General features: G+C 45.0%; 1 protein-coding gene across 1 annotated transcript in view; it reads right to left on the bottom strand.

Annotated features, from left to right (window-relative positions):
• The window catches only part of ATP10B (ATPase phospholipid transporting 10B (putative)), a 325005-nt gene that overhangs the window by 71173 nt on the left and 232256 nt on the right, over nucleotides 1-21576 (bottom strand). The window contains exons 5-10 of the mRNA XM_040239470.1: nucleotides 19126-19211; nucleotides 15098-15204; nucleotides 10984-11115; nucleotides 7141-7268; nucleotides 4612-4864; nucleotides 3236-3474 (exon numbers count right to left, since the gene is read on the bottom strand). Of these exons, the coding sequence (XP_040095404.1) occupies nucleotides 3236-3474; nucleotides 4612-4864; nucleotides 7141-7268; nucleotides 10984-11115; nucleotides 15098-15204; nucleotides 19126-19211 (945 nt within the window). The remainder of the gene's footprint in view (nucleotides 1-3235; nucleotides 3475-4611; nucleotides 4865-7140; nucleotides 7269-10983; nucleotides 11116-15097; nucleotides 15205-19125; nucleotides 19212-21576) is intronic.

Raw genomic sequence — 21576 nt, 5'->3', positions numbered from 1 at the left:
AGCTCATAGGTGCATGGGCCCCTTTCAGTGACCATCAGCTAAGGGCCCTGAATAAAAGTTATACTGACTTAGTCAGGGTTGCAGTTTTTCCTGGGCTCTGAAATTTGTCAGACTGAACAGAGACCAGTGAATCTGTGTATCCCAATGGATATCTACACAGGAAAGGCTCTTCTTTCTCCTGGAGGAGACCTTCTCAGATACACAGGATGCCTGTGGTATCCAGAACTGGAAGAAACCAAAAGACACCAGCAGCACAAGATTTAGTCCCCGTGCCCAAAGAGAACTCACTGAATTCATTGTCCAAACATTTAGGTAAAGAGCTGGGGGAAGAGCATTCCATTCAGAGGGGACGGAATTAAATCAGAGAAAGACTTGACAATATGCATATCCTATTGTTACTTCTTTCGGGAAAATCAAAAAGAAAAATAAAATAAAAATATTCCCAGAGTCATCAATGGATCATTATTCTTGTAGGTTTGTAAGTATCATATGTCTTAACACATTGCTATTTTTTATCCTTGCTATTGTTGTGTTTATGTGCATGATAATAAGATACATGTACAGAATGGACATTATTACGTGCAGTATATAAGGACGTGAGTTAACTTTGTACGTACTTAAATTAGATAAACAACAACCCAGAAGATACAGACTCACAGAATTTCTTGTCACAGTCAGAAAACACAGTCCTGGGTAACAAATACTAGGTAGCAATGTAGAAAAGGCTTTTGATATCATGTCAGAATCCAAAAAAGCAGCAGCTATAATTTATGTGCATGATGACTGCAAAAAATGTTAACACATGTAGTTTGTGTGTGTGAGTATGTGTGTGTGTATAATGAGGGGAATGAAAAGACTGGAATGAAATTCACCAAAATGGTCCTTTTGAAAATCTAATCCTCTAATAACAGGATGATAGCACTTTTGGTCCCTCTGTGAGTATATGTGTCTTGTTCAAGCTTCCGGGGGTCCCTGAGGCCTTCTCTGTAAGTATCAGTCAGTCAGTTTAGTCACTCAGTCATGTCCGACTCTTTGCGACCCCATGAATCGCAGCACGCCAGGCCTCCCTGTCCATCACCAACTCCCGGACTTCACTCAAACTCACATCCATCGAGTCAGTGACACCATCCAGCCATCTCATCCTCAGTCGTCCCCTTCTCCTTCTGCCCCCAATCTCTCCCAGCATCAGAGTCTTTTCCAACGAGTCAACTCTTCGCATGAGGTGGCCAAAGTACTGGAGTTTCAGCTTTAGCATCAGTCCTTCCAAAGAAATCCCAGGGCTGATCTCCTTCAGAATGGACTGGTTGGATCTCCTTGTAGTCCAAAGGACTCTCAAGAGTCTTCTTCAACACCACAGTTCAAAAGCATCAATTCTTCAGCACTCAGTTTTCTTCACAGTCCAAATCTCATATCCATACATGACCACAGGAAAAACCAAAGCCTTGACTAGATGGACATTTGTTGGCAAAGTAATGTCTCTGCTTTTGAATATGCTATCTAGGTTGGTCATAACTTTTCTTCCAAGGACTAAGCGTCTTTTAATTTCATGGTTGCAGTCACCATCTGCAGTGATTTTGGAGCCCAAAAAAATAAAGTCTGACACTGTTTCCACTGTTACCCCACCTATTTCCCATGAAGTGATGGGACCAGACGTCATGATCTTCGTTTTCTGAATGTTGAGCTTTAAGCCAACTTTTTCACTCTCCTCTTTCACTTTCATCAAGAGGCTTTTGAGTTCCTCTTCACTTTCTGCCATAAGGGTGGTGTCATCTGCATATCTGAGGTTATTGATATTTCTCCTGGCAATCTTGATTCCAGCTTGTGCTTCTTCCAGCCCAGCGTTTCTCATGATGTACTCTGCATAGAAGTTAAATAAGCAGGGTGACAATATACAGCCTTGATGTATTCCTTTTTCTATTTGGAACCAGTCTGTTGTTCCATGTCCAGTTCTAACTGTTGCTTCCTGACCTGCATATAGGTTTCTCAAGAGGTAGGTCAGGTGGTCTGGCATTCCCATCTCTTTCAGAATTTTCCACAATTTATTGTGATCCACACAGTCAAAGGCTTTGGCATAGTCAATAAAGCAGAAATAGATGTTTTTCTGGAACTCTCTTGCTTTTTCGATGATCCAGCGGATGTTGGCAATTTGATCCCTGGTTTCTCTGCCTTTTCTAAAACCAGCTTGAACATCTGGAAGTTCACGTATTGCTGAAGCCTGGCTTGGAGAATTTTGAGCATTACTTTACTGGCGTGTGAGATGAGTACAATTGTGTGGTAGTTTGAGCATTCTTTGGCATTGCCTTTCTTTGTGCTTGGAATGAAAACCGACCTTTTCCAGTCCTGTGGCCACTGCTGAGTTTTCCAAGTTTGCTGGCATATTGAAGACTCTGAATGATGTGTTCTCTAGAGGAAGAGCTTGATGCAGGGGACAGTGGAATGGGACAGGAGTCCGAGGCCCTGGCTCTGGCCTTGGCTTCTAGGACATGTTGCCTCATCTTGGGGAACAAACTCAGTTTCTTCACCTGCTACCTAGATGTTTAATGGTAACTCTCTCAGAGGATCAAATGTGAAGGGACCATAAGCAGAAAACCCCAAATTTGCAAAGTTCAACATCCTGGAGCCAAGCAGTTAGCCTAAGGGACGGAGGTGGACTGGGTAAATTTGACAGAGATGTCCTCTGCTTCATAACAACTTAAGACTCTCTGATTATCACAATAAATACATTCTCCCATTTTTCTTGAAACCTGTAAGCCTTATAGGTTCATCGTCCATTTTTCTACTTTATAGAAACATGGACATGTCAGATATCTCTCTTTCCTATCAACTGTATTTTGGAAAAATGTACATAGCGAACTTGCTGCTGGGCCTCAGTGCAGGGATGGGTATAGAGAGAGGGGGTGGGGGACATGATGAGCTGAGGATGGCACACCCAGCCTGGGGAGCACGGACTTCTTAATTCAAACCAGTTATCACCACAGGGAAACACTGGCTTAGTGGGGAGACTTTTTCTAATTCCATTTCAAAATCTCTCAATTTTAAGACATTGAACATTTGAAATTAACAGACTCGTACATGCCTAACAAAACCCATTCAGATTGCAAACAAGACCAAGGGCTGCCATTTTGAGAGCAATTCAGGGTTTATAATACCCTTCTCTTTCATGCCCTGGAACCATCCCATATCTCTCCTCAAGAAAGGTCACTTGCAATTCAAAGAGGGAAAGGCAGGCACTTACTATGGAGCTGCTGAAGGCCACAGAGGGCTGTGAGATTTCACAGCGCCCCATAGACCTTTGTCGCGAGTGGCCTTGGATGGGTACACGGGCACTCTGGCTCCTCCTCAGAGGCTGGGACCCCCCTTGGCCCCTCACTGTTGCTGGGCCCTGGTCCCTTCGGGCTGGGAAGGACAAGCACCGGTATTGGGTCCACTCTTCACTGTCTGAGTCCAGCTCCTTTGGGGTCTCTAGTCGCTTAGCTGCAAGAAAGGAATCTTGTTATTGCATCAGTCATACCTTGGCCAGATCATGGTTGGGAGATGCTAGACTTTGGGGGTGAAGCTAAAAGAGCATGGTGTAAGAACATTATGCTGCTCTAGATAACAGACAGCTGGTTATCCTGACTGGTGAAAGTGGGGTACAACTTGGTCACACAGGTCACACTGGCCCTCCTACCTCCTATCTATGTGACTTTGAGCTTCACATAACCCACGCCTCGCCTCTACTTCCTCAATTAGGGGTTATAAAAACTATCCAACTCATTGTTTTGAAGACTTAATGATATAATGGTATGTATAAAAGACTTAATATATAACGATATAAAAGTGATAAGCATACTCTAAGTACTGGTAATGGTAGCTGTAATTATTAAGATTAGAAGCTCCCAGGTACCTGGTTATCACTGTGGCAAAGGGGATTGGACTGCCTATAGTACCTTCTCTTTTCTCTTTCTTAATCCCTCCCACAAAAGAATGAAGAATGAAGGAAGTGGAGTGTGTGTGTGTGTGTGAGTGTGTGTGTGCACGCATGTGTGCTGTGGGGGGAAGGAACCGAGAGGATCAGTCAGCTGTATCAGCCACCTTCAGTCTATGCAAGATGACAATCCAGGCATTTCCTAGCCACATCCCCTAAGGCAAAGCTTTGTGTCAGTGAACCCCAAGAGGTCAGTTAGCATGCAGGGCATTTCCTGACTGTATCCCATCCCACCACACTTCTACCTGGGCCTGTCCTGTCAGGTAAGGTAACCTGAAAAATTCCTAAACTTTGGTTGCAGGACTGGAACATAATTTGGACATCTTTGCAGTGCATTCCTGACAGATAAAAATCCTCTGTGTCAATTACACCAGGCAAAGATCCACTGAGGACAAAGATCAACCAGCTAGAGGGCTACCACACAGGAGATTACCCATAGCCTTCAGGAGCAAATGAAAGTTTACAAGTGATAAGAACATCATTGATCTGTGACAAGGAGGCCGCAGGGATACAGGAAGCTACTTCCCACGGAGCCACTAAGCCTTTGCAAGAGCCAGGGGAATGGGTTTTAATCACCACTCTCTTAGGAGAGCAGGGGTGATTTCTTTATAAGAAGGATGGGGCCCCCAGGAGCCCCCTCGTACCATTTTCTTGGTGAGAATACTCGTGGCCCATGATGGTACAACGCCGGAACACCATCTTGTTCTCGGTCAGCGTTCCCGTCTTGTCGGAGAAGATGTACTGGATCTGACCCAAGTCCTCAGTGATGTTGAGGGCTCGACACTGAATGGGCAAGTCAGTCTCTTCATCATACAGGTCAAGGTCGTTGTGCAGGAAGAAGACTTGCCCGAGCTTCACCAGCTCAATGGACACGTACAGGGAGATTGGGATCAGTATCTGTGGGGAGATTGAGTCCCACTGTGTCAGATAAAGAGGCTGGTCTGCCATCTCAGGACCTACCTGAGTGATGCAGTAGCAAAAGCATTTCATGAAAAGCTTAGGTCAGTTCACGCAGTGAGTTTTCTCTGAGAAATTAAAGCTCAGTGACCTCATGCCTGCCTTGGGATCCTTGGGAGAATCTGAAAAAAACATAGGCCTTCCTGAGCCAGGAATATTTGGTATGGGGTAGACACGTACCACTGCTTGTTTAATGACTGAGCTAGAAGGAGTAAGGAGCTCTAATTAATTTACAGAGTCATGTTGGGTTCAGGTGTGCAGCAAAGTGATTTCATTCTCTCTATATAACATTGTATATACTTTTTCATGTTCTTTTCCATTACAGTTTATTACAAGATATTGATAATACTTTATATAGTAGATTCTTGTTATCTGCTTTATATATGATAGTTGCTAATGCTGCTAAGTCACTTCAGTCGTGTCCGACTCTGTGCGACCCCATAGAGGGCAGCCCACCAGGCTCCCCCACCCCTGGGATTCTCCAGGCAAGAACACTGGAGTGGGTTGCCATTTCCTTCTCCAATGCATGAAAGTAAAAAGTGAAAGTGAAGTTGCTCAGCTGTGTCTGACTCTTCAGGACCACATGGACTGCAGCCCACCAGGCTTTTCCATCCATGGGAGTTTCCAGGCAAGAGTACTGGAGTGGGGTGCCATTGCCTTCTCCGATATATGATAGTGTGTACCTGCTAATCTCAGACTCCTAATTTATGTCTCTCCCTCTCTTTTCCCTTTGGTAATCCTAAATCTGTTTTCTATTCCAATTTATTGTTGATCACTACCCACTGATGTAGCTCAGATGGTAAACAATCTGCCTGCAATGTAGGAGATCTGTGTTCAATCCATGTGTCAGGAAGATCCCCTGGAGAAGCAAATGGCAACCCATTCCAGTATTCTTGCCTGGAGAATTCCATGGATAGAGGAGCCCGGTGGGCTACAGTCATGGGGTCAGAAAGAGTCAAACATGACTGAGCAACTAACACACACACACAAATACTGAGTGCTGTTTTAGGTCCTTCAAATGGCAATGAGTAGAACAAAAGCCCTGGCCTTGAAGACCTTCTAGTCCAGTAAACAAACAAAGAAATCTATATTGAGTGGTGGCAAATCTCATGAAAAAAAAGAATAAAGTGAAAAGTGAAGGCTGGGAGGGCGTATTTCAGAAACCACAACCTTTGTGCTGAGACCTGAAGAAACGAGGGTGTGAGCCTGAGGTTATCTGTGGGAGGAGGCATGTTCCAGGCAGGGCACGGGCCCGCGGCTGGGTGTCTGCAGGGCCGGGGTGAGAGTCAGCAGGCGTGTGTGCCAGTGTGTGGGAGACAGCTCAGAGACGTGGTCCCCGAGGGAGCGGGGCCCAGATCACTCAGGCCTTGTTGGTCGCCTCAGCACTTTGTACTTCCCTTTGTATTCATTTCACTTTTGCTTATGAAACCATCAGAAGGTTCAGGGCAGAGGAAGAGCAGGACTTCCTCCTCACATTTAAAAAGGGTTACTTTGCTCCATGAGTGAATGAACTAATGAAAGAAAAAAGCTGCCAGTTGGAGGACCAAGAAACATACTCAAGTACTGTAAGAACTCCAACAGATGGGGTTTTGTCAAAACAAAACTACAACTTCCACTATCTTTTCATAGACTGTAATTCTTACTGGGCCTGAGGGTTTTTTAAATCTCTTTACACCTCACTGTAGGTGTTTACCTCTAAGTAGGGGCCTTTCTTACCTCTCTCTTACAGGTGCTCTGTCTTTTGCTTTTTTCCCCCCTATGTATAGTGCTGGTTCTTCTTCAATCTAACAAATATGAAAACGCTAACCTGTGGTTTCTTTCTCTGAACGCTTGGGGCTCGAAAATTTTCTCTCATTCTTTGTGCTGTGTTATCTTCGTGGTTCTCAGGTCAGAAGGTTCACCAGTTCTAGATCTGGCAGCAGGACAGGCACCCGTGGATCTCTGCTGCAATCTTACTTTTAAATACAAGAGTCTGATAAATATTTCCCTCTGTTATTATCTGAGGCCAAGGTCCTCTCCTCAAGGCAGGGCTGGTCCTGACATTATACCAGATACGAATACTTTCAAAGACCCATAAGAAGCAATAAATGTTTTCTCATCTCAGTCCAGTTAGTTCTTCCTCAAGGTCAGTACTGAGTTTTCTTTTTTTTTTCTGCAAAGTTGTATAGGTGTTGGCTGTAGGTCTTTTGAGCCCCGAGTTGGGGAGGACCTCCTACCTGGAGCAGGATGATCATGGTGAGGAACATGTAGAAGCCCCCAAGAGCAAGGGGAAGGTAGTTGCCCTTGGCGTCTGGCACGTCAAAGGGAGGGTGCTCTGTGAAGGTTCCATTCCAGAGGCCGTGACCTGAGAGGAGGCAAAGCCAAGCATGAGACAAAATCTCCACTTAATCTTAAATTGGTCAATTACATCAGCCCATCCCTGACCTACTGCCAGAAATCAGTGTGCTTTGGAGGAGCACATCCTTGTTCTATATAACACTGTGTGTGTATGTATTCGTTTAGCTCTAAGGTGGTCTTTCACATACCCTACATTTCAATCTCTCCTCCTAGCAGAGGAAACTAGCATGGTGATTATTTAGATTTTGTTTAAGTCCTATTATACAGGAGTTGGAAATAGAAAAAGGGACAAGAGTTTGTTTCTTTTCTCCCTCATGCACCCACCCATCCAATCATCCATCCCTCAATCCATCCATCCACCCACCCACCCATCCATCAACTCTGTTTACTCACTCCTCCTTGCCTCTCTCCTTCCCTCTCTTTATCCAAAATTTATTAATTCAAAAAGGAGTTGGTCCTACTTCTTGTCTTTGAGGAGTTCCCTACCAAGTCATGGAGTCTGATGTAAAGATACAAATCTCACCTGGCATGAGCTAGATCCTGGAATGCTATAAGAGCCCATAGCAACAGCCTCAGATATGGACTGAACCCTCTGTTTCTGTAATTATAAATGGGGATAGCAACACCCATCAAGTGCAGATTGATAAGTGCAACTGGCACTGAGTTCTCTGAATCTCAGCATCCTTATCTATCAATTAGTAATAGTACCTTCCCCATGGGGTTATTGTGAGAACAGGATCACCCTATGTGTATAATGCTCTTGGCTCCAGGATAGAAACTATAGAGAACAGAATGCAAAAAGGGTGCCACCCTGCCCCTAAGATACTTCTTTGCCCAAGAGGTTGGGCCAAATACCGTCATACACAGCAGAATAAAGGAGACTTATAGATGTGAGGTTAAGGGCCAAATATATGGTACAGAGTAAGGATCACTGGCTTTCAGAGGAGCTAGAGATCATAAAAGAAATCAGAGCAGGCTGCCTGGAGGAGGAGACCTAGAAGGATTCTGAAGCTCAGGTGGGTACTGGGTGATCAGAAAGGCCTGGGGAAGACAATCCAGACAAATAAAAAAGAAATTCCATCTTCATACATTAAAGTAGTGAAGTGAAAGTCGCTCAGTTGTGTCCGACTCTTTGCGACCCCATGGACTATACAGTCTTTGGAATTCTCCAGGCCAGAATACTGGAATGGGTAGCTGTTCTCTTGCCAGGCTCCTCTGTCCATAGGATTCTCCAGGCAAGAATACTGGAGTGGTTGCCATTTCCTCCTCCAGAGGATTTTCCCAACCCAGGGATCAAATCCAGGTCTTCCATATTACAGGCGAATTCTTTATCAGTAGAGCCACCAGGGAAGCCTGGTAAAGAAATATGTGATAAATAACCCTGGGATGGTGCTAATTTGGGAGCCATCACCTCCTACAGGAGCTATACTTTAGTTAGGTGCCAACAGAGGCCTGTCACTCTATGAGTTGTTATTCTCAGACAAGAAAATCCTGCCCCTCCCCATTACTTTCTCAAAGTATTTCTTATTTGGGGTAATCTACCAAGCTGCTTTTGGTTTGCCTGAATCTTGTCTAACTCTGTGACCCTTTAATCATTAGCTTCCTTTCTCTAGAGACACAGTGACACGATCTTCAGTGTCCTTTCCAGGTTTGATGGTCCCTAAAAATCCTTCCCCAAACAGAGCCAAGAGTTTTGCAGCATCTCTGGGGACACAGATGGACCACAAAACCAATGGGTGGTTTTCTTGTTTGCTGGCTTCAGGTACTGCCCTTCCAGCTTTGAGCCCCTCTTGGAGTGCTGTGAGATATACCTGGGAAGTACATTCATTCAAAACTCCAGGCCATGCACAAGACTAGACCCCACTGTCTTCACTGTGGTGACACATAAGAACTTTGTGGGCTGAGCAGTGTTTTAGGCCTTGGATGCTGTCTTTAAAAAACAGTGATGAGGACTTCCCTGGTGGCCCAGTGTCTAAGATCCTGTGCTCCCAATTGCAGGGGGCCTGGGTTAGACCCCTGGTCAGGGAACTAGATTCCACATGCTGCAACAAAGACCTGGCACAGTCAAATAAATACATATAAATAAATATTAAAAAGAAATAGTTTCTAAAAAATAAAGTATAACAACAGTGATGGCTGCGATTTCTGATAGAAGCAAGTGAAGAGCAAACGAGACAGCTGCTCCCTGGTGCAGAGTCAGCAGGGGGCTCTGGACTCAGCATGTAAGTCCTTCAATTTGATCCTCCCTGCTTCTTTTAAGGCCTCCTTTAGGGTGCCAAGAACCATCCTTAGTGTTAAGCCATAGAGGGGGAGAGTAAGAACGAGCATCGTACTCACTGCCCTGCCTACCCTCCAAGGATCGACTGAAATAACTCTGGATCACTGCTCCCACAGCGGTCTACATTGGCTGTAGTAGACCCTGGCCTCACCCTGCTTCTGTTCAGGGTTCCATTCTTGGCCTTGCTCTTGCCAAACAGCCAAACTCTCCTCTGCAAAAGAATGATTTTCCCTCCTCTGCTCTGCTTTGTCTGTGCTGTCCTTGGGATAAAGCGTCTTCTCTTTTCTTTCACAGCTGCCGGCTCCATCCTGTCCCTGCCACCTCCCTCTTCTGGTGAGAATAAGCTTCAGCAAGACTTCCTTCCTTGATGCTCCCATAACACCCACAGCAGGCTGAATGATGTCCCCTAAGGTGTCTGTGTACTCAACCTGGGGCCCTGTGAATATGCAGATAGACTTTGCAGACAGGATTGAGTGAAGAACCCTGAGATGGCGAAGAGGAGCCTGGATTAGCCTGGTGGGCCTGATGATGGTATTACAAGTGTCCTTATAAAAAGGAGGCACAGGGAGATATGCCCACAGACAAGGAGAAGGAGATGTGAAGTAAGGCACTTTGAAAACGAAGGCGTGTGTGTGTGTGCTCATTCACTTAGCTGTGTCTGACTCTTCGTGACCTCTCTGCACTGTAGCCCTTCAGGCTCCTCTGTACGTGGGATTCTCCAGGAAAGAATACTGGAGCCGTTTCCTTCTCCAGGGGATGTCCTGACCCAGGGACGGAGCTCGAGTCTCCTATGACTCTTGCACTCGCAGGTGGATTCTTTACCCCCTGAAGTCCTGAAAATCCCCCAACGCCGCAAATGCAGAAACCCAGGTGGCCAGTAGAAACCAAAAAGACAAGGGGCCACTTTCCCCACCCAGGGTCTCCAGAAGGAGCCAGTCCAGCAGGCACCCTGGTCTTAATCCAGTGAAATTGATTTTGGACTTCTGAACCCTGGATACGTAGCAGAATCAGCTAGTGTTGTTTTAAACCACTCAATTTGCATTAATCTTTTACAGCAGCACTAGGAAACGAACACAGTACCTGGTGCCGCCCTCACTGAATGCGACAGATGGTGTTATTGATTCTGTTCTCAGGCTGGACTTGTTCCTGCTGGACTCTGAGGACGTTCCTGCTCTCTGAGGACAGTCCTGTGATTGATTCATCTGTTACCCTCTCTGGGTAAGGGGGTGCCCAGATGCTCTTCCTACGATTTAGGGCACATACAACTTTCCGAACAATGTCACTTGCATTTTTGGCTGAATGGGCACCCTGTTAAATACAGAGCAGGCTTGCTTTTATTTATTAACTTCTTTTCGTAGATAAGGAAACTGAGGCTCTGTGTTGAGGCAACTGGCACAAAAGAAACAGAAGATGCCTGTGGGGTTCTTTCCAGAACATTCCATACCTACAGCTCCAATGAGGCACATAAGGAAGAGGATGCCGATGCAGGAGAAGATGTCTCTGTTCATGCGCCGCTCGATCTGGCTGCGTTTGTACCGCGGGCCGCTGTTGTTCAGCATGGCTTTCGTCTCATGGCCTTTGCGGGAGAAGTAAGATCGTCAGTCTTTGGCCCCCCATTTGCCTCTGGCTCTTCCTGCAGAAGATTTACCTCTGTGCAGGGCAGAGACAGAGTGCAGATGGAGAGAATGGATGTGTGGACACAGGAAGGGACTTAGGGTGGTGGTGGGATGAAATGGGAAAGTAAGATTGATATGTATACACTACCGTGTGTGAACAAGATCACTAGTGGGAAGCTGCTGTGCAGCACAGGGAGCTCAGCTCAGTGCTCTGTGATGACCTAGACGGGTGGGATGCAGGGGGGTGAGGGGGGAGGCTCAAAAGGGGCGCGTATATTATACAATATATGTGGATACAAATGGCTGATTCACGTTACTGTATAGCAGAAATTAACACAACACTGTAAAAGCAATTCTACTCCAATTGAAAAAAAAAACTTAAAAAAATTAAAAAAACAAGAGAGGGTTCATTCTCTAACCTGGATGTGTCCTGGCACAGGGAGGTTCTGGGAGCAGCTGGAGAGACCTCATACAATTGGTTAGCAGGTTTTTACGGAACATCTCCTACCTGCCGGACATGGGTGGGGAGGGGGTGTAGACCAGGCTCCTGTGCACAGGCTGTGTCCTACACAACTCAAGAGGTAGCCCTCACTTTGTAGCTGTCATCGATTTGTAAGCCTCTTAGGACACATTTCTAGCAAACGACAGGAGGCTGTCTTCTAATTTGCTCAAAAGGGCTGTTATGGGTTAGTGGTGGGATACAGTAGTTAAGACAGATGAGTCACATGCTGGGGAAAATACACAAGCAAAGAAGTAAATAAGGTCATTACAGTTGGTGATAAGTCCCATGAAGTAAACAATAAATAAGGGCTAAAAAAATAAGAGATGCCGTTAGAGAGCATGGTCATGGAAGGTTTCTCAGAGGAGGTGACATTTAAGGGAGACATGAATGGAGAGAGAAAAGTTGGTAGAAAAGGGCTTTGGACTGGAGAACAGTACATGCCAAGGCCCTGTGGCAGCACTGTACTTGAGGCCAGTCATTTTCACGCTTGCTTCTTTGCTAAGGTGTTTGTTGCCTGTGCAAGAGCGTAGTGGCCAAAGGCCTCCACCCCAGCATTAACTCTGGGCAGCTCCTCTCCTGTCTTGGAGTTCTGCATAAAATTTTGTTCAAAGAAAAAATAATAAAATTTAAAAACTACTGATCTTATCCAGTCACCCCTTTTCTCCAGTTGGAAAAACCCATGATGGAAGCATAGAAGAGACTTGTTCCAAATGAAAGGATACATGAACATCAGAGCCACGTGGAGAACCCAGGATGCTGATTCCCACTCTATTTCTCCTTCCACTGACCCCTGGTACCCAAGTCACCCAGCTAAGAGCTGACAGTCTAACTAAGCCTTGTCTTTAAACAGAGCCTTTCCTTTGGGGCTGCTAAATTTTAATTACTGTGCCATACCCCTCAGAAGACAAATTAAAAGATACCAGTCACATGTTTCCTGTGCAAAATGAAAGAGAACCAATACATCAGCTCTAGCAGCGAGTGGTTTAATGCTGTTTAGCTGGTGGCCTTGTGGATTTAAAGTGGCAGTGAAACCACAGGAGTGAGCACACTCTGGGCTTATCATGTCAGACTCCAGTTGCTGCAGTTGTTCAAGGGCTGCCACAGCTGGGGACCCTGCCTGCCCTGGGCTCACCCTGTACAAGGGTCCTGGGGCCACCCCCTTCACCCACTCCTCACTTCCTAAGACTCTTCTGTCCCTTTGGCAAAATATGGTCTCATGGGGGAGGCATCATGGTGTGGTGGATAGAATGTGGGCTCCAGTGTCTGACAGAGCTTGGCTCTCAGGCACTTGACCTTGGGTAGGAGGGAATTAATCTCAGGAGACATGTGACCTTGGTGGAATTAATCCTTTTGTATCTCAATTCCTCATCTGCAAACTGAGATGTTATGGTTGTGTGCTCTGGCATAAGCAAATGAACTGATACATATAAAGTACCTCAACTAGTTTCTGGTACACAGTAGGGCCTCAATAAATGTCTGCAGTGAGAAGCATACACCCCCACGTGGAATTTCTTCCTCTTGGAAAACTCGACTTGGCTTTTATTGCCTTTGATCCTGAGGTGCTCCTGTTGTGCCCATCTATGCCACCCAGGCAGAGAGTACAGCTCCAGATCAGTCATTCTCCACAGGGGACTTTGTTCCCCAGGGGACATTTGGCAAAGTCTTCAGAAATTTTTGATTATCATCTTTGAGGAGGTGGCACTATTGGCATCTAGTTGGCAGAAGCCAGGGCTGCTGCTAAACACTCCCCCGCCAAAGAACAATCTGGGACAAAGGTCACCAGTGTTGAGGTTGAGAACCCGTGCTCTAGATGACAACACTTAACACCATTAGTACCATTTTGCTCACATTTTTTGAGACCCTGACGTGTGCCAGGCTAGGGTTAAGCCCTTTTCACAGATCATCTCATTTGAACCTTAGAGTCCTATGAGAACAGGTTAGCAGTGCCTTTTGTGTGGAAAGCTTGACCAGCTTTTCAGGAACTTGCAGCCAAGGGCTGGTTTAGTGTGTGTGAAAGTTGCTCAGTCGTGTCCGACTCTTGGCGACTGCATGGACTTCACAGTCCATGGAATTCTCCAGGCCAGAATATTGAAGTGGGTAGCCATTCCCTTCTCCAGGGGATTTTCCCAACCCAGGGACTGAACCCATGTCTCCTGCACTGCAGGAAGATTCTTTACCAGCTGAGCTTCTAGGGAAGCCCAGGGCTGGTTTATCCCCAGGCAGTCTGACTCCCAGGAACCATGATTAACTCCCTCTCTGTCTGCCCTCTCATAGGCCACTTCCTTCACCCACTCAGAGCTTTGTTTCTGCTCAGGCAGAGAAGAAAACTCAATGTTTATGAGGGTTTTTTGGTGGGGCAGGGATTACTGAAGGGGTCGTGTTTAGTAAGTCTGCCAGACAGCACTGAACTCCACTGTCAAGACCCTTGAAAGCAATGACCTGTGTTGACAAATATAACATCCCTCCCTCAAATTAGGGAAAGCCAGCTAGACTGTGACACTATTCAAAAAAACCCTACTTTTCTCTCACGGTCTGCCAAAGGGAGTCATAGAGTAGACTGATGTGTTAGTGCTCCTCCAAGTCTAACAAAGTTTGGATTCTATGCACCAAAACATACCAACTAAAAGTAAACAAAATATTACGAGGTGTCCCAGTGAGTGCAAGATCCGGGGAAACTTCTGGAGAGTTCCAGGGAAGGTAGACACTCCAGGGAGACTGTGTTACCTCCATAGATGTTTGCAGTTGTTCAAGTGAAAACAGACATGTATTGAGCACCCATGGAGCGCCAGGCACTAGGTACTGGGGGTTCAGCCGTCCCAAGACCCCCTCCAAATCTCATTATGAGAAGTGCTGCTGTTACCTTTTTTCAAGGGGAAGCAAAATCAAAGTGCAAAGAAGACAGACCACCATATAGAGAGCCACAAAATGAATAAAGCTTATAATGAAAACAACTGCAAAAACCACCACCAAGACTCACCGTGCCCTCATGTGCTACACACGGCACTGGGTGCTTTCTATGTCTGGGTCACTGTACTCTCATGAGTGCTTTATGAGGCGGATACAGATGTTATTCCCACTGTACAGATGAGGACACTGAGGCACACACGGTGATGTTGCTAAGTTTGGTGAGGTTACTCCTCAAGCTCAAGAAGATGCTCTTCATCCCACCTATGGTTAGTGTCGCAAAACCATTAGGGATGCATGCATCCCCCTCCCCGTGTTATCCAGATGAGTGACAGTGACTCAGAATTGAATTATGTCTCCTGTGGACCAAGTGAGCTGCTGTGATTCCAGCCTCAGTTTGTTTAGCCGGGAAACAGGAAACCACACGCCTCTACCCCTTCGATGTGAGCTCCCACCAACTAAAGATGAATTTGGAGGAGGTTTGGAGGAAGGAGGAGAGAGGGCAGGGGCGTAGGAAAGTGTCCAGGGATAGTAACCTGTGTAGATGACAATGCCAACAGCCACTTCAGTGTTTCTGATGGTGCAGCCTCGAAGCAGAAGACTCTCACTGCCAAAGCCTGTCCTGGTCTGATCGGGATGTTCCCTGGAGATCATGAAAGACAGGAACGGTTTGGTGGCATCTCCACACTTTCACGGGTTAGTGTCTCAGAAGTGGTGAGTGAACACGATCCTTCTTCTCCGTCTTCTTCAGAAGAGCAATATTAACTTGGAAACTAATTCCCATGTTTAAATGCAAGACTTCATTGGTCCTAGGACACCTAATGGGGACTGGACCATTAGAGGGAATTACCCATCCCTAAGGATGTGATTTGGCCTAAAAGGCAAAACTCCGATGAGGAAGATTCAAAATGGTTTTAGGGACAAAATGTGGGGGAACTGGCTTCTGACCCTGCAAGGATAGGTGCTGTGCTCCCTGAGGCAGTGTTCATACACCCACTATCATCAGCGGCTGGGTCTGCACCCACACAAGCTGAACGTCCAAGTCTATAGAGGACAAGGGACAGTCCCACCTCTGTTATCATGAGATGATGAGGAAGGGCCGCCCAGAAGCTTCCCTCTTGGCCTCTGGCCTGTGCTATCCTTCTCTTGCTCCATCCTCACAGCAGGAGGACCAGTTGCCTTTGTGCAACATCTTGGGAGGCAGCTTCTCAAATGGGAGATCCGCAGAGTTCTTCCCTTCTTCTAGACTCAGGAGGCATCACAATTTCCCACTTCACTCTAGAAACTTCTGAGACAATCCACACCAGGGTTGACTTGGTGTCTAGTCCTCATTCAGTCCTGAGGCCCTCCCCCTCTGGCATTTATAGGAACTTTAAATATAACTTCCTCACAACATTGGGGAGAACAGAACAGTAATCCTCTGAACCCTAATGGATTTTCTCTCCTTCTAACTCGTTAATACTTCATCTCTCTAGGTCCAGTTATGTTTTCTATGTATTAAATAATGGTCATGACAACCTTAGAAGGTAGGTCATGTTTCATACCCATTTTAAAAATAGGGAAACCGAGGCAATCATAGTACATGGCAGAAAGGGGATTCAAATCCAGGAAGTCTGGCTCCAGAATGCTACAATACCACTCAATACACTCAGAATAATTCTTTACTGTGTTTATTAACTATATTACTTACATGATTTTATTTGACTCTTCACAGCTCTGGGAAGTTAGCAGGGTGATTATCCTTGCTTATGAGAAAGTTGAAACTCAGAGAGGGTGAAAGATCTTTCCAAGGACACACTTCCAGGACATAGGACATTCCAGGACTTGGGCATCCAGCTCCCAACACCAAGCCTCATGGGATTTTCACTACAGTGGAGTTCTTAAAGTAGCACCCCATTAATCTACATTGAATCAGTCATTTCCATTTGCAATTCTTTTGAATTTAACAAGGAAATATCTTAGTTTATCTCTGTTAATCCTTTCTAGCACTTATTTATCTAATTTTTTAACACAGAGGAGGTTTTGGCAATAGTCTGTAGTTAGAGTAAAATAACTGTTTTGATTTCATTTTACTAATTTTACTGTTATAAAATTTATATATGGAAAGTAATACCACCATAAATCTATGGCAAGCTATATATAGCAGCAATTCCAGTTGCCCATAGTGCCAGTAACATAACTTTTTCTTCTGAAATAAATTAAGAGAAAACTAAGCCAATTAAAGTTTTATAACATATAGTGTTTATGAATGTGATACAAATCATAAAGGTGCTCTGAGAATGGCTGAAGTTGAAGACCCACTTGTCCTTATGGAGGGAGCTGCTACAGATAGAATATTGAATGATTCACTGTTAGTAGCTAGAGGTTTAAAGGGCATTTTTATGATGCTCTAAGCTGATAAGCTATGATAGCATCTTCCTTGTCTCTCGGTCATAGTGTTCCTTTTTCAGTACAAAGGGACTGCGATCTCATAGCCCTTCTATTCAGTGCACTGTTTACAGGGATGCTTTATTTAACTGACTCACGGCAGTATTTCTCCACCTTGATACTGCTGACTATTTGGGTGGGATTAGTCTTTGTTGTGGGTCTGTTCTGTGCCTTATAGGATGCTGAGCAGCATCTCTGATCCCTACCCACCAGAGGCCATTAGCACCTCGTCTCGGTTGTGATAATCAACGACGTGTCAGACACCATAAAGGTCCTCTGATAGAGAGGAGGGAAAGGGGTTTGAGAATCACTGCTTTGGACTGATCTTATTGCTTAAAAAGTGCATTGTCAAATCTGACATTCCTAATCTTCAAAGCATTAAAAACTACTCAGTTTCTAGCCAGCCTGGGTAGCCCCAAGAGAGTTCCTACATTAAGGAGGCCCAAAGAAGCTTCTGGACACCTGGAGGCATCAGACCTGTGGTTTGGTCAGCAAAAGAGCATAGATCATCTGTGGGTGGTGGGCCTCAGCAGAGGGAGCATAGTGGAGAATTTGCAAGCATCCCATGGGTTGGCTGCTAGACTGACCAACTGGACTTTACAGGCTCACCCAGGAGCCCTGGGAAGGTGGGGAAAGTTGCCTTTAGAGGCAGTGACCAGGAAGAGGAGGTTCTGGGGATTGAATGGAGCTGGGAAAGTTCTGTCTGAGATGAGTCCAGGCTGAAGCTTAGAAAGGCTGGCTGCTGGCATGAGCTGTTTTGGGGAGAAAGGATTACAAATAGAAACCCAGCAATGAGGCTGCTCTCCAAGAGGACAGAGAATGACTCAAGGCATGGGAGCCTTGGGGTGAACCAAATCCACAAAACTTGTGCATGAGGGGAGGACTTCTTGCCCAGGCAGGTGGCAAGCTCCACTTCGCCAGATGCCTGCTATGAATCCTCTTCTCCTCCAGGAACTTGCGCCCTTCTCTGTCTGTCTCCATCTGTGCTCTTTAATTTTTTAAAAAGTAATTTGCACTGAAAATCTGCCATTGCTTTTGCATTGTTCTTGCTTTTCCCCCTCTTATCTTGCTCCTCAAGACATCTAATATAGCCTGGGAAACAGTGGTTGGAGGGAAAGGCCTAACATCTGCCTCCTGAGAAAACTTCTGAAGTCTCATTGCAAGCCTATTGGTAGAGAAGCTGCTATAATGTGTCTGTGCTCATTGTCTGTGTGCAGACAATGAAAAACTCAGGGGTTAGAGTGAAAAGACAGGATGGAAGTCCTGGCCCTGTCTTGTAGCTGCTGTATGCCTCTGAGGGAATCCTGAAAAATTTTATCATCAGATCTCCCATCTGAAAACTGGGAATCAGAATTCTCACTTCCCTGGGTTGTTTTGCAGATCAAATGAGACGATGTTCTGAGAAAGTCCTCTGAAAGTCTTAAGGCCCTGAATAGGGCCTTTATTCACATCTTTTACCACTGCTCTTTTTTTTTTTTTTTTTTTGGTATTTTGCCTTAAGACCAGTTGTCAAATGTGGAAGCAAAATTAGAGCAAAACTCTTAGGCTGAATCAAAACTGAAATAATAACAACAGTAATTGCAACAGCAGTAACACCATGAACTATCTACTCTGCCTGTTGCCATGCTTTGTATATGACCAACTCTCAGACAAGAAAATTCCTGTGATGTAATCTTTATTTTACAGAAGTGGCAATGAAGGCCCAGAGAGGTTAATTAATTTACTGAAGGTCACACAGCTTGTAAGCGATAGAGCCTGGGTTTAAACCTAGGTCTGTCAAACTCCAAAGTCCCCATTCTTACCTACAGTGTAATAAAGGCTCCTTCAGAAATCTGGTCTAAATTTAATCATACTTGCCTCCCCTGAATCAGAGTGTGGTCTCGATTTTGATGCTGTCACAGAGTTCTGAAAAAACTATTAGTGAATTTAAATATGCGAGATAATTAAATGTCACTCCATCAGCAACAAAGACTGGAAAAGGTTTCTAAATTTAGTTAGGTTTCTCTAGCCTTTTCTTAAGATAAAAAGAAAGAAACTTTCTTAGGACCCAGATGCTTATCTGTTTGGCCATTTTGAGACAAAACTTCTAGCTGCAGAGGCAATATTTATAAGCAACACACGGGTGGCAAATACTTACATATAACCCTTAAACTTGTTGAGGTGGTTGTTGGGCTTCTCACACACGATGGTGTTGTGGAAATGTTCTGGTTGGAACTGTACTTCCTGTGAGAGAGAGAATGCTGTGAGGTTGTTAAGTCAGAGGGATCTCGTTTTAATAGGATCACTGGGAGAGCTAATCATAGTTAGAACCATTGCAAATAAGGTAATCCCCGCTTTGTCGCTTTGTGATAATTGTAATGTGTTAGAAAAAACAGCTAACATCCTTATTAAGGAGGAAGAAGTAGATGCAGATGAGAACTTGAGTGCTTGGCAAAGGGAGGGCCCTGTCCTGACTATTTTTTTCTGGCCTGGATCTCAGTCTCTAGACTCAAGTTGCCCCGTAGAACTTACTGCCATGATGGACATGTTCTATGTCTGCACTGTCTAAAGTGGAAGCCACACTTCATGTGTGGCTGTGGAAATATGGTAGTATGACTGAGGAACTGATTTTTAACTTTTATTTAATTTTAATTACATAGCTACCTGGGGTTAGTGGCTACCAAACTGGGCAGTACAGAAAAAGATGATCAAAAAGAAGAAATTATAAATCACACCACCTACAGCTAGCCAATATTCTTGTGTATTTAGAATTTCCAGAGTTTAAATAAGTATGTACATACACCTACACACATTTATGTATGGACGCACACCCACATTTATGCATTTCAAAAATGAGACTTAGTGGTCATATACATTTTTACACATTATTACATTTTTCTACATCTTTTTAAACACTGGGATAGAAACCTATTGTATAAATGCCACCATATTACACTACTGAACACTGACCTGGTTTCAACTGTTGGCTGTTGCAAAAATGCTGTGAAAATAATAGCTAATAAAACAAAATAAGTAGCATTTACTGGACTCTTACTTGTGTCAGATGCTGTGATGAGAACTTTAGAAATGCTATTTTTTCTTCAAGCTTACAATTCTTCTGTGAAGTAAGAACTTGATTATCGCCTCTCTAGAGAGGAGCTACCCCATGTCCGAGAACAGGGGGAGAAGCTGGGAGGACCCCATGACTGAGGGGCGGCGGCCAAGAGGAGCTACCCCACGTCCAAGGAGCGGTGGCTGCATGGGCGCAGGAGGGCCTAGAGGAGCTATTCCACGTTCAAGGTCAGGAGGGGCGGTGGTGAGAAGATACCCCTCATCCAAGGTAAGGAGCAATGGATGCGCTCTGCTGGAGTAGCCATGAATAGATACCCCAAGCCCAAGGTAAGAGAAACCCAAGTAAGATGGTAGGTGTGTCAGAGGGCAGACACACTGAAACCATAATCACAGAACTAGTCAATCTAATCACACAGATCACAGCCTTGTCTAACTCAATGAAACTAAGCCATGCCACGTGGGGCCACCCAAGATGGGCGGGTCATGGTGTAGAGGTCTGACACAATGTGGTCCACTGGAGAAGGAAATGGCAAACCACTTCAGTATTCTTGCCTTGAAAACCCCATGAACAGTATGAAAAGGCAAAATGATAGGATGCTCAAAGAGGAACTCCCCAGGTCAGTAGGTGCCCAATATGCTACTGGAGATCAGTGGAGAAATAACTCCAGAAAGAATGAAGGGAAGGAGCCAAAGCAAAAACAATACCCAGTTGTGGATATGACTGGTGATAGAAGGAAGGTCCGATGCTGTAAAGAGCAATATTGCATAGGAACCTGGAATGTCAGGTCCATGAATCAAGGCAAATTGGAAGTGCTCAAACAGGAGATGGCAAGAGTGAAGGCTGACATTCTAGGAATCAGCGAACTAAAATGGACTGGAATGGGTGAGTTTAACTCAGATGACCATTATATCTACTACTGCAGGCAGGAATCCCTTAGAAGAAATGGAGAAGCCATCAGGGTCAACAAAAGAGTCCGAAATGCAGTACTTGGATGCAATCTCAAAAATGACAGAATGATCTCTGTTCGTTTCCAAGGCAAACCATTTGATATCACAGTAATCCAAGTCTATGCCCCAACCAGTAACACTGAAGAAGCTGAAGTTAAACGGTTTTATGAAGACCTACAAGACCTTTTAGAACTAACACCCCCAAAAGATGTCCTTTTCATTATAGGGGACTGGGATGCAAAAGTAGGAAGTCAAGAAACACCTGGAGTAACAGGCAAATTTGGCCTTGGAATATGAAATGAAGCAGGGCAAAGGCTAATAGAGTTTTGCCAAGAGAACGCACTGGTCATAGCAAACACCCTCTTCCAACAACACAAGAGAAGACTCTACACATGGACATCACCAGATGGTCAACACCGAAATCAGATTGATTATATTCTTTGCAACAAAGATGGAGAAGCTCTATACAGTCAACAAAAACAAGACCAGGAGCTGACTGTGGCTCAGATCATGAACTCCTTATTGCCAAATTCAGACTTAAATTGAAGAAAGTAGGGAAAACCACTAGACCATTCAGGTATGACCTAAA

Source organism: Oryx dammah, unplaced genomic scaffold (assembly GCF_014754425.2).
Source record: "Oryx dammah isolate SB20612 unplaced genomic scaffold, SCBI_Odam_1.1 HiC_scaffold_5, whole genome shotgun sequence".
Lineage (NCBI taxonomy): Eukaryota > Metazoa > Chordata > Mammalia > Artiodactyla > Bovidae > Oryx > Oryx dammah.
The sequence above is the reverse complement of the archived record's forward strand: the minus strand, read 5'-3'. Positions and strand labels throughout refer to the sequence as shown.